Genomic DNA, 18,329 nt, shown 5'->3' on the forward strand with positions numbered 1-18,329 from the left:
TATTGCTGACAGTCCTGAAGCTGGATGAAGGAGACCTAGACACTGACCTGAAGAAAGAGGAGGGATTGCTCATTTAGAAATGTGGTTAGTGTCCTTTTGCTTAGAAGTGCTGCTGATTAGTCTTCCTGACCAGTGCCATTTGGTGAAGGGTGGGGGTGAATGATGGGACTGCAGTTTTCGTTGTTAAAGGTGAGAAGGGTCCTTCATGTGAGGCCAGCCCTTTGTCCCTTTCATGATCAGTGTCAGCTTGGCTGTTGTTGAGGTTGGCGCAGAAAGCTAAGACCTTCTTGCGTCTCTTGTGGCTACTGAAGGCTGGACAATACCCTGCTGTGAAGAACACCAGCCGGCACAAAAGCTGTATCTGGACAACAGCCTCGAAGAACAGATTTAAGAACCACCACCACATTCTTGTTCTGAGAATGGAGACCGAGAATCAATCCACATACCCTGGCTGCTTTGACTGTATAAATGTGGGGACCGTTGACCCACTTGTTCCATTTCCAAGTTCTCTTCAATCATCTAAAAGCAAATGCACCAAAGAGTTCTCAGAGGACTTCTGTGCAACCAGAGCTGGTGTCTGCCTGGCTGCCAGTTTCCAAAAGGTGAGGGGACATAATCTATTCTCTGGCCTTGCTGGAAGAAGCTGAATGTCTGACCTGAAACACCTGAAACACATTTTAAGTGAACCTTACAACCGTACAGAGGTGTGATGTACCAGATTAGCTTGACCCCTGTTGCTCTTGTCCACCAGCCAAATAAAGCTTAGAAGAGTAATGTTTGTGCCCTAAGGAGTGTGGGCTGCAGACTGTTCCTGTGGAAAAATCCTGGAGGAATCGTGGAGAACGGTCATCACCACTGCTCCCAAGAAGCTTGTGCCCAAAATGAAGTGTGCCACCATCAAGAGGTTCTGTGCCCAAGGCATAGCGTACCTCCATCCAGAAATGTATGCTCAGGCAAACTGTGTTACTGACGTTCAATGAGTACTGTCCTTTTTGCTTCCCATAAGAGGGTCCTTCCTTCCTCAGACTGGACACCTGATAGTGGAAGCGTCTGAAGTCATCTCTCATTGTCATGCTGCTGCGATCTACACTGGATTGGAGAGGTCAAGCCGCCAGCTGGCCTGTCTCTCCTCAAATCAGAAGTACGAAGAGACGTATGCTGCAGGCCCCTGCCAGAATCACTCTATGCACTATGGTGAGATGAAATTCTGAGACTAACTAAAGGTGCTGAACAATAGGAACTAAATTTACGGGTAATCAGCACCTAAGGTTTAATACTTGCCTGAGAGACGTTGACCCCAGGAGGGAGACCTAGCTAGACTTGCCAATGGCAGGACAACGCCTGAGAGTAGCGAGGTGGAGCAGAACACAAGACGCAGTAAACCAATTCAAAAATTGTGCCTGTTTTATGTGCTGTGAAGTATGACATTTTAAGTGTGTAGATTAAAGCACTGTTCTTTTATCAAAGAAAGGCACTGGGTTGGGTATTCATTTATTGCACTGCTCTGTGATTGTTGAGTGCTGAGTTTGTACACCCCAAATTACCCCCCCCCTGAGAAGAATCCGATTGCTGGCCATCGCTTCCACTGAGAATAAAATACTTATGGGGTTCTACTTGAACCAGCTTGTAGAGCAATAGTAGGAAGGGCCTTAGCGGATCAGAGGCAAACGACCCAAGCCCCACGGCTAAGGCCCAGTAGCCTCTGCTTGCCCTGTGGCCCTAACTGGGTTTGACATTTGCATGTTCTCCATCCTTCACAGACTAGATCTTGCACTAGTGTATGACCTGGTGTTGATGGAAAACACCCCCTCAGTTATATAATCAAATTCTCCCTGAATTCCTCCAAGGGTTCAGACACACTCTAATGTAGACAAGAACACAGTTTACATTTTCATATAGGACAGCCCCCAAAGTTGACCAGACTGGGAAGAATTGGAAGTTCTCCAGAGGATCTGTGAACTCTGCTTTCTCTGCAACTACTAAGAAGGAGGCAGCAGGGAGGGAGAATAAAAAAAAAGCTAGAAGAATCTACTCCTTCAAAGCTTGGAGGCAAACTACCTATTCCTTTTGGGTTCTACCAATAATGTGGCAGAGACTCAGACTTCCTCTCCCACCTGTTCAACTATCTGACCCTCGTTTCAAAATCTGTCTGCACGAGGTCAAGAAAACTCCTGGTGCGAGGGATTATGCAGCTAGCAGAATTCAATCTGGACTTCTGCGCTTGCAGAATACGGGGTCGGGGGAACACAGCCTAAGCACTATCGTGGAAACTCATCACTTCAGCCTTCCCCACCTTTAAAGAGTCGTTCTGTATGGTGACTGTAGCACAAATCTTGTCTACGCTTCAGGAGTGAAATTGGCGTGGGCAATGTAAATAAACGGGGGTATAGTTCAACATCGCCCTCTGCTCAAGAAGAGGGTTTGGTGCCGAGTGAGATTACACGATGCTGCTTCCTCGGCCAAGTTTGGTCCCCTTTTCATGATCATGGTTATAGCAATGGTGGTGATGCTAGCCTCCTTGCTATAAGGAGATTCACAGTAACTCCCATCTATATGACTAGCTGGTGAGGTCCCAGAGAATACTTTAAGTAGCATCAGCTGATATCTCTGCTTTCCTATCCAGACCTCTCATATGAATGTGTCCGAGTCCTCCTGGTATGAATTCAGAACCTCACTTCTATTAAGACATTTTTGTACAATGTGGTGAAGAAGACATAACTTCCATCACCTTAGGATTGCTCTGCTGCAGTAGCTAAAGACAATTACCCCCCCATCCCCAGTCGACTGCTTCCTATTTTGAAAGAGTTCAAGTGCAACAGTATCTGCAGCAGAGTGTCAGAGCCCATGGATGACTATTGAGTCACAGTACTGTTCTCTAGTCAGAGACAAAGGTTTTCAGGACATAGGATACTTCTGACCATGTGTGGCTAGCTACCTTACAATGATTGCTGATCCAGCATTATAGGTAAAGAATCATCATATCAGTATTCTAGAATTGAATGTTATTTTCCTAGCATCAAGAGACCTCCTCAATTTGGCAAAATGCAAATCATTTTAGTCTACACTGACAACACAACAGTACCTTTTCTGTTGATGAATGATAGCTATATGCCTTGCTTTTTAGGCATTTCCTCTGAAAATCTATTCACTGTTTGTGAAAGAGCCACTTTAGTCTGAAAACTCCCATGGGGTGTGAAAGGTCTATTTTTATCCTGTAGGCTTTCAGTACTCTGCTTTCTTTGTCTTGCCTCCATTTTGTGGCACATTTCTGTTTAATGCATTTTGCTATGGCTGCACAAAATGCAACCATTTTTTATTACTCCAATTCCCTCTCCATTTCAGGAAAACTGTGATTTCTAATTCGTGTCCATGCATACCACTTCCGTAGACCTTCCTAGGAAACTTCACTTTTGCCCATTTCAAGTATTATTTCATAGAACATCACAGGGGTCATCTGGGATATAACAGAGAGGCTATCTTGGGCATCAGAGAGCATTACTGTCTCTCCAATCCAGTCAGTCATGTTTTACTAGGCTGTCAGAGGTGCCTTCCCAGTTGTGTTACTCAGCTTTTTTGTTTGCTGGGGTTGAAGTGACTTAGTAGCTTTAGTCTCTTGCCACTGATTCTGGGGAAAAGTCTTGTTTGATCCCCAGGCTGATTTAGCCCAAGGGGCAAGCAAGGCAGTCATCCGGTGCTTCTTTATTGGGGGTTTTTAGGTCTCGCCTAGCCATTGCGTAGCAATCGCTATGCGAGACTCTAGTAAGGGGCTCCCAAAAGTGCTCTCAAAAGTGGATTGCATGGCGAGCACGCGCACAATCACGTGCATCGTGCCGCCATGCAATCCGTTTGGCATCGTACTTCAAAGGGTCCGCTCCCCCGCCTGGAATGCGCTCCCACGCCCCGCTAAGCGCGCACACAAATTTGCTTTCCCTTTACAGCAGTCTATTGCTAATAGTCACTCCCTGCCCGGGTTCCTGTGGATCACAGCTCGGCGTGCAGTTGTCTGCTCTGTTGCTCATGGCACCACCGCCCATGTCCTTCCCCTGCGCCTTTTCAGAGATGATCATGCTCTTGCTATTTTGTGATGCTTCAGAATCACGCAGTGTACCAAGTCTTCACCATAGTATGTGCAGCCGCTCCCTTATTTATCTGCCTGCCACTTCATTCCAGCCTTCCTTTACTCCAGTGCTTAAAATGGAAATACAGACGTGCAGGTACTCTCGATTTTAAAATACCTGTGATTTAAAATACCTGTTTGCTCCAGAGAAGGTCTGGTACTTTCCCGTCAAATGTATTGCAGCAGTGCTGAGAAATGCAGTACCTGCACTTCTTTCAAATTAAAGAAGTGCGGGTACTGAGTACCGGACAGTGCCTGCCCATTTAAATCACTGCTTTACTTCCTTGCTGTCCTTTACCCATTCTGTTCCCTCCATCCAACTTGAATTCTCTCCCTCTCATCCGGCCATTTGACTCTACTCTGACCCTAGCTCGGATTCTGCCACCTCACCCGTCTGTCTTCTCTGGCCCTTTTCTCCCTTTCTCGCTCTTCCTTCTCCTCTGTCTTTTCTCTCCCCTCTCTGTCTCTACTCCTCCCTCTCTGTCTTTGCCCCGCAGTCTCTCCCTTTCCACTGCATTATACGCTTCCTCCATTCTAACCTCAACTCGTATACTGCCAGCTGTCCTTATTTTCTACGTTGTTGTTGCAGTCTCTCCCCTCTTGCTCTTGTCTGTCTCCCTTCGCTTCCTCCTGCCTCTCTCCCCCCATTCTTTCCAATCTGACCCCTCCACCCAGCCTTTCTTCCCCTTCTCATTCTGCCTTTGCTCTCCATTCTGCCCCAGTTCGTATTTCTGCCATCTCTCCTTTTGTCTTCTTTGCCCTCGAGGCCTGATGTCTCCCCAGTTCTCCATTCTGTTTCCACCACTCGCCATGTATTCTGTCTCTTTTTAATTGCTGCCATTTCTTTTTGACCCCAATTCGATTTCTGCCTTAGCTCTCTATTCAGATTTCTTCTCCCATTCGGTTACGCTTCCTCTCCTCTTCTGTTTCATTGTTGCCTTCTCCCGTAACTCTGCCCTCTTTGTTCTCCCGGGTTTTCTATTGAATCTCCTCCACCCAACCTATCTCTTTCTCTTATTCTTCCCCGCTACCTATTCAGATTACTTCTCTCCTTCTTTTCACCCTCCTTATTCTGTTCTCTATCTGCATCTCAATCCATTCTCCCTTCTTTGCCCTCTCTTCACTTTCACCCCGTCCATTTTGTCCTGCCTCTTCATTCTGCCCCAACGCCCCTATTCTGTACACTGTTCTCCTTCAACTACATCCCGGAGCTAGGTGTAACCAAATGCCAACAAAACCTCACACACTATCACACAATGGTTCTTGCAGCTCAAGTGATGGACTTCCAGATCCTTAAGAGTGTCCAAACGGTTAAAGTGCTGAGATACTATAACAATGATGGGCAGCGCTATACAAATGCAAATTACATCACATACTATTCTTTTCCTCACTCAACCCTGTGTACCTTCTTAATTCTCTCTAATCCTTCTTTTGTTTCTGCTTCTACAATCTAGTTCCTTTGCTGACCCGTAACCGTCAGGATTTTTAAAATTCTTATATCTGTTTTTTGGGCTTGGTGAGCCTGGCCCTTTTAGGTCCCCAGAGACGTTGCCGTCAAAACAAGCATTGGCATAGCCAATAGGTCTCGGTTTTGGGACCTTATCAGTGTTTAGCCATGCAACAGTTGTTGTTGCACCAAGGATATTGTGCTGCATAACTAAATACTTATAAGGTCCCAAAAGCGGGACCTATTGGCTGTGCCAATGCTTGTTACATATGTCATTAGTACAAAAGCATTAGCACCCCAGAGCTTCAGTGAACTTATGGTGGCAGTAATGGACTACTGGGAAATAGACGTTGTTTAAGGGCCTGGCTGCAGTGCTGTGGCACTTGGCCACTGTATCTTCATTGGCCAGACCTCATAAGATTCAAATAGTTATTAAAATGACTATCATTTTTCAGGACCGCTCATAGCATCAATTATTAAAGATTCTTCGTCACCCCTTAGCTCTGCTTATTTGAGCGCCCTCAAGATGCTTATACTTTCATGTAGCACCATGTAAATAGTCTGAAAAATAAACAAATCTGTAGGATTGATGCATGATGAACTGAGTTTTAAACCCTATGCATTGTTGGGAAGACACCCTAAGGGAGAGATTTGTCCCTTTTGGTTATGTGAATCTGCAACAGATATTGAGAGATTGGCATCACCCAATGGGTTTGTTCATTTTAACTTTTTGTTATGCTTTTCTTAGGGTTCACTACTCAACAGTCCGAGATCCTTGAATCTGCATTAATGAAGATCATTAACCGCAACATGGATGAGGCCTACAAGGATATGATCACAAAACTGCAGCAGGTAACTGACATGGTAGAGGCAGGCAGGACAAGTACCTGCATGGAATTGTAACATATAATTCAGGCCTCCTTTCAGGAAGGTGGAGTACTGCTTTACAGCCTGTGCATTGACTGTGATTCTATGTAATAAATGCATTCTGCAAAATGAAAGGATTATTGGTAACCATCAGTTTCCTGCTTGTTCTGTAATAGATTCACTTATGACCCTCCCACTTTTACTATATGTTATCACAGTAGCACAGACACGTAATGTTAGGTTAGTTGTGTATGAATAGCAACAGCCACCATTATTATGACATTGAAGTGCATTCTCCATGTTAGTGCAGGCCTGGAAGGTTATCGATCGTATGATCGTGTCAGTTGTTTTGTTGGTGTTTGTATGTGGTTAGAAGAGAGTTTGTACAATGTTAGTATTCGAAATGGTGTGTGTGAATCAGGGCAGAAATAAAGTGAGTTTGATGTAGGAAGATCTTTATGGTATTTTATTTGTATGGGTGGATCTGCCGAAATATACTTTCTGTGTTTGTCTTGATTGGAGCATCACTTACGTGTTTTTTGTTCTGCCAGAGTTCAGCGCTTTTGATTCGAGCAACACAGCCATGCCTATTTTTTTTCTGCACGTTTCTAGAGGGTATTTTCGTATGGCGCATGACGGTGCTATAATTTTGGTGCTGTTACAGCTGTATGGCTCTAGCGCCGTTTTCTTGCACCTGATGAGAAGTGGGTAGAGTATGAATATTTGTAGATAGGAATGGTACAATGGTGTGTGTTACAGTTGTTGGCTATAGAGTGCTCAGTCAATTTTATATATTGAGTGGTGTTAGGTGGCATTTTCTAATATTCTAAGGGTGAGTAGTCACCCTTTGTTGTTCTGTGGGAGAAAAGCGCAAGGGGAAGAAATGCAGTCTTCACAGACATACAGATAAGTGGTGTGCGAAATTCCAGTAATTTACTTTCACATAATTTTGCAATACTATTGCAAAATTGTACGTAATTACTAGAAATGCAAACACGTCATTTTGTGCTATATTTTAGCGTGAAGTGGATCCTCATGTCAATGTTTGGCGCAAGGATGCACTTAAAAAAGAGCACCACGAACAACAGCTGCTCATTTCTGTTGTTCCGGTATGTTTGCAGTAATTTTTCACTACGAATTACCATGAATTGTGCCATTTGCAGTACGTTTTTACTAGGCCTGGGCGGTGAACTCCACTCCGTTCGCGATGTGCAGCTGAGTTTTTTCACCGCTCGCGATTGCAAATGGTAAGTTCACGATCTCGAACAGTAAGTTCACGAGCTGCCGCTCGGGTAGAATTTCTACCTGAGCTGCAGAAATACCAGCACAAACTGCAGTTCGCACTGCACTCCGCCACTCGCGGAACTTCGTGGAGTTTTTTTGTAAAGTCACGGAGTTCCGCGTAGCAGAACTCTGCGAACTATGCCCAGGCCTAATTTTACCACAAACTATGCATGCTTATGCAAAGTGACATAATAGCCTAATTTTGAGAATTTTGCTTCACAAGCGTTACATGAAATTCCTGGAATTATGCAAATTACGCCATTACAATTTATATTTTGCCCATGCCTAATGCACATCCTACAGCATTGTTATATGGTTTGGCTTAATGCATCAAATAATAAAAAATAACTGAATATTGAGCTACTGGATGCAGTGCCTTTGTTCTTGGTTGTATTAATGGTAAGAAAACCGAGCTTACAGGAGCAATCGGAGATTTATGCTAAGTGAGCGACATTGGTATAGCATCTTCAACCTCTAATAAGGAACTGAAGGGCTTTCTTGATCTGAGTGTGCATAACATACAATTTATTATGCTTCTGTTCAAAAAGAGAAAAGAATAGGAAGACCGACAGAGTGAGTGGTAATTTTGAGTGTTTGTGTTTTTTTTCTCTTTCTGGCCTGTGACATCATTTTTGCCTGTCAGCAGATGAAGATTAAAGGGATCAGAGGGATATATGCCTTGGTGGATCCCAGGGGAGTAGAAAGGCAAAGTATCAGCCGCTCCTACCCCCTGTTGTCTGCTAGCTACCTCTTTTTAAAGCTGAAGCGGGGGAATACTAGCATTGCAGCTGGAGTTAATGGAACACTTCCCTTCATTTCCATAGGTGCACTGACTTCTTGCAGGGCAGAGGTGTCACAATTCAAGGAGAAGTGTTTCTCAGGATGCCGAGAGCAGTGCTTTGGCTCTCAAGAGGATTAAGATGACTTGCATAAGGCTGTCAGAGTGTAGAGCCTCACTGAGGTGGCTGTGGTAGTGGAACAGAAACTAATTAAACTCCATGCCCCAGGATATAGTGGGTTTCGGTGTGAAGTGTAGAGATGAGTCATGTCTGAATTAGAAAAAGAAGGTTTTAAGAAAAACGGGACTAGATGGCAGAAGTTAGCATAGCGGTCGACCTTACACAAGAACAAATTCGGAACCTTATTAATGCTGAAAATTAAACCGAGAATTCATGTAAAGCAAAGTGGCCAAACTTATATCAAGGGATCTTACAATGGGAAGATTCACAAACTTCTCGCCGTAGGTAAGCACACTTTCCTTCCACCTCCCGCAAGGTATTTATGGTGGTTGGTGAACAATCTCACAGACAGTCGAGGAATCTTGGTTTGCATTTCTCCACCAAACAAACTTATTTATCTTTCACTGTACATGTCCTAGGCAATGAAAGAGCACATTCACATATTTAGTCACCAAGCTTTAATGTGTAATAGAGTCTAGGGTTTAAATTAGACTGGCCTACTCTATAAATTCCTGGCAAGGTTGCAAGGTGGGATGTTTTAGTTTTAAGGTCTTTCAAAATATTTATTTGCATAGGCAAGTAAGAGTATCTAAATTCCATGTCAGATAACCGGACAGTTAGTATTTGGTGACCAGGTATTGCTCTTTCCAAGAAAACATTTATTCTATTGCTGAACTTTGTTAAAGACACAAATGGTAATATTGCCCACATCCTCTTAAAGTGACTAATCTCAGCAGCAACAAAATATGTTGCCTGGAATTATCGAATGTTTCACTACTCCTTAAATACACAGCACACACAGTCCATCTTTTTTTAATCACACTGCTGCAAACAAACAGATAAAAAGCCAGCAATAACTAGTAAAAACAAATCATAGCTTGGTTTGAATGCAAATCTTCCTCATAAATTCTGGATATTCTTCTAATCCTCATTCCCCGACGTTTCTCCTTGCACAGCCTCGGACATTACATAGTAGACAAAAAACATTACACAAATCATGGAGGGTTGAAGTAAGGACAGGATAATATTAGCTCCTGTGTCTTTAAAAAAAATCCAGATTATCTGTTCACTATTAAAATAGTCATTTTTGATGGTATGGTGCAGAGACTAACTTTATGCATTGCCACACCTTGCAACCATACAGCTAAAGTGCTATCAACTAGTTTAAATTAAAATTGCCTAAACATAGAATCATTTGACCAATCTGCTTCATGTAAAATATCCTGCAAACTTCCCCCAAACATGAATGCCTTAAAAGCTGAAGTTCCCCATAATGAATGTCCTCCAAACACACCCACATTGGTAGCAGTTATCCCCAAAACGTAAATCACCCATCTAGATAAAGTGAGCGAAGGCACCAGTTTATGTTGTGTTGAAAAGTAATCAATAGCTGCAAAACACCCATTGATCTCAAATCTCACACAGCTTTGCATTATTTGTAAACTTAATGTGGAAAATGTTGGTTGACAAAGTCAACATTATCCTAGATAAATTAAAATGAACACCTTCCAGCTGGAAAACTATTTTAGAAACATCCAAAGCTCTTCTATCTGATGCCCTCATAAAAGAAACCAAACACTATAACATTGTGAGCTTAAAAGGCAGGTTACTTAAAGAAAGAACCTTGTTACCCTCCAGCACTTGAAAAGTTGAAGTACCAGGTTCTCATCCCATGATGAAGTATACTTGGTGAAAGAGAGTTTGGATAATCTAATATTCCTAACCAGCCTCTCCACCAACATATCTTGCCGGCAGGAACCCCACTTACTATCTCATGGTGTACTGCAATGCAGACATGTAAAGAATAATTGTCCTGTATGAAACACTTTCCCAGATATCTCTGTAATATAATTTACCATCTGAACTGTATGAGCTGAAGTGGGATCAGTGTTTCTTTCCAGGCACCAGCAAACTCATTTCTGTCACTTCGATTTACTCTGTGTCTGGAGCCCACAATTCAGAAATAAGTAAGGGTGATCCTCTTGAAAGGCCTGGCATCTTCTAAATTACCCAAAATTCACCATCTTGTTTAACTTCTCAAAGGGACTTAAAAATAACTCATGGAACTAAGGAAAAGAAATAAGAAATCTATGGACTTTTCCATCAAATTGGAATCCATGCCAGTGCCTCTCACAAAGGTTCTACCATCACTAATGGTTCCCCCTGTTGACAAGCCCGCAACAACATCTGTGAAATAACTGAAAATGGAGGAAATGTATACCACACCAGACCTTACCAATACTGTTAAAATGACTCCACTTTCGCAGCTTCTGGGTGCCAGCTGAGGAAACTGAGTGTTCAATCTGTTGATCCACCCTAAGTGTGCCCCACTTCCTTTGTATGTTCAGAAACGCTTCTCTGTCCAAACTCCAGTCACTCAAATTCTAAACCTTTCTGGAAAAACCAGTCTGCCACACCATTCTTTCAACCTAGAATATGCTGCGCTCACACTAATATCCTCTTCTTCAAAACAAAATCCAAAAATCAGATCATCTTTGCCAGACCACTAAGGTCACCCTATTTTGTTTGCATATCTCACTGCAGACACATTGTCGTTTCTCAGCATCACCCGACTATTCACCTTTTGCTTGTCAAGTATCTATATGCAAAGGAATCCACCAGTAACTCTAGACAGTATGTAGCCCTCCTCCATTGTCCCTGTATCAAAATTAGACCCTGTCTCACGTCTCATCCTTCTAAGCTCCCTTGCACTTTGATTACCCAATCTGGATCCTTTCTTAAAATTGCTCTGCTGTTCCAAGCCTGCCCATTCTTAACCACCTATGCAAACCTTCCCTCAGTCCCTGAGTTAGAAATGCAGACGGGAAGTACTCTTCCCCAGCCCACAAATGTGCAAATGTCAATCTCCGTAACATCTAGTAATAAAAGGGTTCTGGAAATATTGCTTGTATTATTGATTAGGGCAACCCTATCACACACCAACATCTTCAAAGATATTTGATTCTGTGCTAACAATTTCTGTGTCTTTATTTTCTTCAATCTCTTTATTGGTAACTTTAATCTTAACCCCCCTTCCACTGTATGAATCATAAAATCCAGGAACTATGTTACTTGTTTTGGTACTAAACTGGATTTGTTTCTGTTCACCACAAACCCGAAGGCTCCAAAAAACTCCACTGTCATTTGGATCTGCTAAATCACCTGCTTGTCCTGTCCCATAAATAGAATATAGTTCAGATATGTAATCAGTCTTACGTCTCTGATTCTCAACTATGGCACCAGAGGACCCAACATCTTTGTAAAGCAGCACAAGGTAGATGACAGACCAGATGGAAGGCTGATAAACATCGCTCATCATTCTACCCTAAAATAACTGTAATTGTCCTTGATGATGATACCAGATTGGAATAGAAAAGTATGCAGCCTTCAGATCTAAACCTGTCATTCCTTTGTGACAATTTGATAAGAAGATGAATCACATCAAATTTGAAGTAATACATTATCCATTTGTTTAGTTCCTTTAAATTGCTCACCAAAGTTGTGCCATTTTCCTTCTTTTCTGCCTCAAATATATCGCTCACAAACATCTGTCTTTTTTTCTACCTGACCTTTAGTGCCTTTTAACATTAGTTCGCTTATCCCCTGTTCTATGTAAATACTTTCCTAGTTGTTGAACCTTAACTCCTGAGGGACCCATGACTGAAATGGATCACCCATAAAATGTATCCTGACCCCTGCACAGTGCCCAGCACCCTCAGATCTTGAATGATTGTTTCCATTTTCCAAAAAAGTGAGCAATTCTTCTGCCTAGAGATAGAAGAGCGGCCTTGCCTCGAACAAACTTGAAGTGCCTTTTGCACATCGCTCTTCGCATGAGTTGCTTCCTCGAGGTCTCTGAAGGACAAACCATGATGTCTAATATGCAGATCCACTTAGTTGAATGTTATAAAAAGATTTACCACTTGGACAAATTAAGTTAAGTTGTAGGATTCTCTCGTCCATGGAATTATCCCTATCTTCTCTCTCATTGAAAATATTCTTTATGGCAGGCTGAGCTTTTTGTTAGAAAAAATGCCCCAATATATTTAGACATTTCCTCAATGAAATTGTCTCCAAGTAACCTACTCTGAACTGTTGAACCTCTCTCTTTTTTGCCAACTCTGTCAAAGGAGAAACTGGAAAGTATACTGGCAAAGTGGTATTTGCTGTACTTAGTAGCCAAATCACACATTGAACCAGTTGACGCAAATCCTCTGCTTCAATCTGTCTTTTATTAACATACCCCTCTCTGTCAATGGGAGTGCTTTATCCAAACTCAATCCTGTCAAGCTCTAATGCTTTCATTTAGACCTTTAAAAGTTTTCTTGTCCCCTCTACCAGTAAATGTTAGGATGTTTACTTGGATCCAACTCTGGATTTATAGAAGTTTCATTCGGAAGCAGTGATTATGGATACTAAAACCTCAACCTATTTCTCACCTCGGTATTTCTCTTCTTAACCAAAATTCAAAATATTCATTCACATGCTGGGTTGGACACCACTCCATCAACAAAGGATGTTTAATCAATGAAGTGGTACACATACTGTTAACTGCGGAATAAAACAATACATTCTTTTCTTTCTCTTACCAGATAAAATCGCTTTCTGAATCCATGTCAGATTTGAAGTCAAACTCTGTACAGCTCGAGACAAACCTTACTATGCCTTCTATTGTTTAAAACCTTTCTTGAATTGCTCCCATCTGAGCTTTTTCTTCAGCCCTCACGTGTACCCTCAGCACTTCCCATTTCTTCATTGCTCCCTCATTTTCATATGCGCTCCTTTGACGCTTCTTTCCAATCAGATCCTTCTCTAAATCTGTCGTTGTCTTCCTGGACGCCATTCTCCAGCTCCTCCTGTCACTTACAGACCTCTCCCCACCCACTGCCTGCCACAGCCTTTCATTCACTGAACATCATCCAAGTCCTACACTACCTGTATTTGGTCCCTGATAAATGGAGTCAGTCTTTTAAATTTCTTTTCCAACCTGTTTCCAATCGCCCCTTCACTCGACTACCCTATTTAATCTCCTTGCAGCCCTCGTGTCCAAATCCTCCTCATTGTTCTCCTCTACCATTCGGTCAAACGACTCTTTTAACCTTGCTACATTAATAATTGGATTAATTTAAAACAGCAATCTAAAATCCTTTTAACCCCCTCTTAACTGACATGACTGTTGTATGACCAGATGACACTTGTGTCACCTTTACAATATCGTCGACCCCTAAGCCCTATGCTGAGACATTCAAATGGCAGTCCAGTTTAAAAAGGCTTGCCTTTCCAAAGCCTTCAAAATGGGCACCTCATGCATACAGTCCTCCAACATCCTTTCCCTCGAGAAGGTTAGTCTCCAACCTAAAATACTCAGGCCTACGTTTGCCATCCAGCCACCTCAGTAACACTAATGGTACCAGTGGTGTAACAAAGGCCCCCACAGTGTGGGGGGCTGTTACAAATGAAAGAAAGCTAGGTAGTCTCGGGATGTGGTCCAAGATCTTAGCTTTATTCTTCAAGCAGGATCTACAACAAGTTCATGCTAGGCCTTAATCAGTGTCCAGCAATGCCCCACCAGGAGCAGCCTCCCTGCTGCTCAGCCCATCCACACCAACTGAACTTTCCTTCCACTCAAACACACTCAACATTCCGATGACATCACACATACTGAGCAGCAAGGCAAGGACAGCAACAGAGAGGATGCATCATTTACTTCCTAGATTATAACACATCCCCCCCTCATCAAATTTGTGAAAATAGGAACATGCAAGAACAATGTACTTTCATGCAAATTGCAAAGATAGGAAAATGCAATAACAATGTTCTTTCATGCAATATGTGAAGATAGTAAAATGCAAGAACAATGTACATTTATGCAACAAGGCTAAATAAATAAATTGTGCAATGATAGAAAAACACACATACCCAAAAACCAAAGAGCTTCAAGTATAACACTAAGCTTCAAAATATAACCTTGAAAAGGGTAATATTGCACCCCCTGACAGGCAAATCAAGATGATAAAAAGATAATAAGTTTCTACACGTGCGCTCCTGTGACGCACAGACCAACCATTCTCACCAGGTAACTTATTAAATGGTACAACCAGACATAAGTCTGAGAAGGCTCACAATAAGGAGTCTTCTAACGTGCATACTGATAACACGCAGACCAACACCTCACACGAGGTAACCACCAACCCAATGGTAAAACCAGACAGATAAGTCTGAGAAGCCTTGACAAAGGTCTTCTTATGTGCGCACCCCCCACGCACAGGCCAACACTTCACACAAGTAACCAACACTTATGGGTAAAACCAGACAAATAAGTCTGAGAAGCCTCATAGTAAGGATCTTCTTACGTGCGCACCCATAACGCACAGACCGACACCCCACACAAGGTAACCACCAAATCATGGGTAAAACCAGACAGGTAAGTCTGAGAAGTCTCAAAATAAAGAGTCCTCTAATGTGCGTACTCATACACACAGACCAACACCTCGCACAAGGCAAAGTAGTTTTATGAAAACATACACTAACAAAACCAGAGACACTATACTCACTCTCTCCCTCTTATTCAAACATACACTAAACAAGGACAACCCTCATAATCACCAGCTCACAGAGCTGGGAAACATAACACTTCCCCTACTTCACCCATCCACGCACTACAGTGCAGTAACATCCGCAGGACTTGGAAGGTAACACAAACACCCTCCTCTTCTGCAAAAGCCCAGGACTTAGGACATGCGTAATCCCTCACCTACACGCACCTAACACCATATACTGGTGATGACATATACCAGACAACGTTCACTCATCACCTCAAATATTCTAGAAAGAGCATGGAAAACAAAACGAAAGAACAAGGATGGCCTTAAACATTACAGCACAAGCTCAGACATCACATTGAAGAAATATAACCAAACAGTCACGTGACCGGTGAGCGACTTCTCACCCGAGGCTCACAGGAGCCTTTAGACAGCAATACCAAAAGAAATTCCTCCCAGTGACTTTTGCGTTCTCGCTGCAACTCAAGACAAGAAAAAACTTTCCAGTTGGCTGCCTTCTTAGCTCTGGACTTGTAACATTCCTTCTTTAAGTCTAAGTCAGAAAAACGGCGATCAGAGTTCTACAACAGGAGTTTACCAAAGAAATCTTCTATGCTGCTCCGTGTCTCGCCTCTCCATTTCATGCGATACTGCGTTACCCCGCTCCACTGCATGCGCCTCTGCTTTGCCCCTAGTAACCACTGGAAAGTCTCCTCTCCTTCAATTGGACCCTGAATCCAAAATGGTGGCACGTAGGCGATAGCGCGTCGGGTGGCTCACGGCACGTCGTTGCATGCAGGCTATGGAACAGGCATCGACAGCGCTCGTCGAAGAAGATCCATGGCAACCTCACCGCTCACTGCGAACAGGTACCTCTGCGCGCGCTATTCAGGGCACGAGCGTTGTTTTCAAACTTCAACGCCACAGCCAACCGATGTTAAAGTGACGCTTGAAAATGCTTGAAAATAGTATTGTAGAAATACCTCCACTGTTCAATAAATCCAGCACTCCTCCTTTCAGACACCCGCCGGTTCCTCCGTTTAGACACACTTCAGTTGTCTTGGTACACTATAGGACATGCATCCAATACATCCAATGTACTACGGGGAATGTACTTCGAGCAGCGGCACGTCGGCTCTCTCCTCCAAGCCCCACTGGCGACACAAGGAAGGTACGGGGAAACGATCATTCGCCAGACCGCCCAGACCACAAATGGGCTCAAACAGGCTCCATTATAGTCAAAAATTCCCCACTGGGAGACACATCCAAGGTTTTAACTTCAATCTTGGCGCTTACCTCCACACGCAGGCCATTAACAACTAACTCCCACAGCGCCCCTCATGATGTGTAATCAAAATTAACGAAAAGTTGTACAAAGCTTGAGTCTCAGGCCAAAAGTATCCTCAGATGTCCAGGTCACAAATGCTCTCCCACAGCAGGTTACAGCAGGCCAATACAAAGACAATGTAGCAAGAACTGGCACCGTGAGTTGTGGGCGACTGTTGACAGGGTCACTGGTGGGGCATTAGGGGTGCCAGGTTCCTTCATATCCAGATGATCCACTTACTGAAATAGATTTCTTCAGCTTTAAAAGTCCAACCAGCACGCAGGTTCTTATAACTCGTCGCCAGTGTTACAAATGAAAGAAAGCTAGGTAGTCTAGGGATGTGGTCCAAGATCTTAGCTTTATTCTTCAAGCAGGATCCACAACAAGTTCATGCTAGGCCTTAATCAGTGTCCAGCAATGCCCCACCAGGAGCAGCCTCCCTGCTGCTCAGCCCATACACACCAACTGAACTTTCCTTCCACTCAAACACACTCAACATTCCGATGACATCACACAGACTGAGCAGCAAGGCAAGGACAGCAACAGAGAGGATGCATCATTTACTTCCTAGATTATAACAGGGGCCCAAGGTCCATGGGGACCCCTCAGCACACTACACGGGCCTGAGAGCTCTTGCATGAGTCCAGAAGGGGGCCCCTCCATGTACATTGCAGGGGGGCCCCTCAATTGTCGTTATGCAACTGAATGCTATATGGTAAACACTGGATTAATCAAATTAATTCCTCCAAAGCAACAGCTGTCCCATTGGACAACACCCCACACCATTTTCATACTTTCACAGTCACTTCATAAACTGTCATTAAGTAAAACGTGCTTTGGAAAAAATTGTAATAGCTTAGCAAAGCACAGGCTTTGTAGCTTTTTGTAATCACTTGCACTTTTTTCCATAAGTATGTTGCACTTGTCTGCGTATGAGCAGCAGTAACAATACAAGGAAAATGACTCCTTTTAAGGAGTAGTATATTACACAGTTCCATATCCCTTATTTTGTTGCTGCTGTGACTTGTCATTAAAAGACCTTGGCCTCCCTGCCTTACCATAAAATCAGAATATTACCCTAACCCTCATGATGTGGCTGTATTGATATCTGCTCTATGTCAAGAACACTTTTAAGCCCTTCAGGATCCCGAGCATCCCTCTGAAAAGGAAGATAAAATGCATCTTCTTTCTTTATGATCTGGAACTAGAGGAGCCTCTAAAACATTCTTCAATTTTTCTATAGTGGTTTCTCATTTATTTAATGGACTTCCAGTCCGCACACAATGTCTTAAACTGTGCAATCTCCTACAGTTTCCTTGTGTTATAACATTGCCCATTGTTAATTGTTTAGATAAGAATATGTGGGTGAATGTTGTAGTTTGAGACGTTAACAAATTACCCTACTTTGACCTTGACCCTAAGTCTTTGTTTGAGCACCACTGGTAAGGAAGTCTATATCGAAAAGCAAGTGTACACTTCCCTTCTGAGATGGGAACGCTGAAGGCCATATCATGAAAGTGCTTTTTTTGAGAAGAGGGCTACTGATATGAATAAAGCTAAACTTGTTTTTATATTGAAAAGGTGGTCTCACCCAGAGAAAACCGAGACCTTTTCCTGTAGCCATGTAGATGGAACCGTGTCTGGTTAAGCATGGGTAAGTAAAATCAACTTGTCATTGGATCTTTTTGTCCTTATGATCAGATTAATTGACAGCAAAAAAGGTACTAGGAGAAGCAAAATTTGACTTGGTGTACAAGAGTGTAAACATATCGCTTACAAGATGTTT

The 18,329-nt window shown here is 43.0% G+C and overlaps 1 protein-coding gene across 1 annotated transcript in view; it reads left to right on the plus strand.

Moving 5' to 3' along the window:
- Positions 1–18,329, plus strand: part of MCUR1 (mitochondrial calcium uniporter regulator 1) — a 271,092-nt gene that overhangs the window by 40,917 nt on the left and 211,846 nt on the right. The window contains exon 3 of the mRNA XM_085607101.1: positions 6,313–6,416. Within this exon, the coding sequence (XP_085463227.1) occupies positions 6,313–6,416 (104 nt within the window). The remainder of the gene's footprint in view (positions 1–6,312; positions 6,417–18,329) is intronic.

Source organism: Triturus cristatus, chromosome 5_2 (assembly GCF_964204655.1).
Source record: "Triturus cristatus chromosome 5_2, aTriCri1.1, whole genome shotgun sequence".
NCBI classification, from domain to species: Eukaryota; Metazoa; Chordata; class Amphibia; order Caudata; family Salamandridae; genus Triturus; species Triturus cristatus.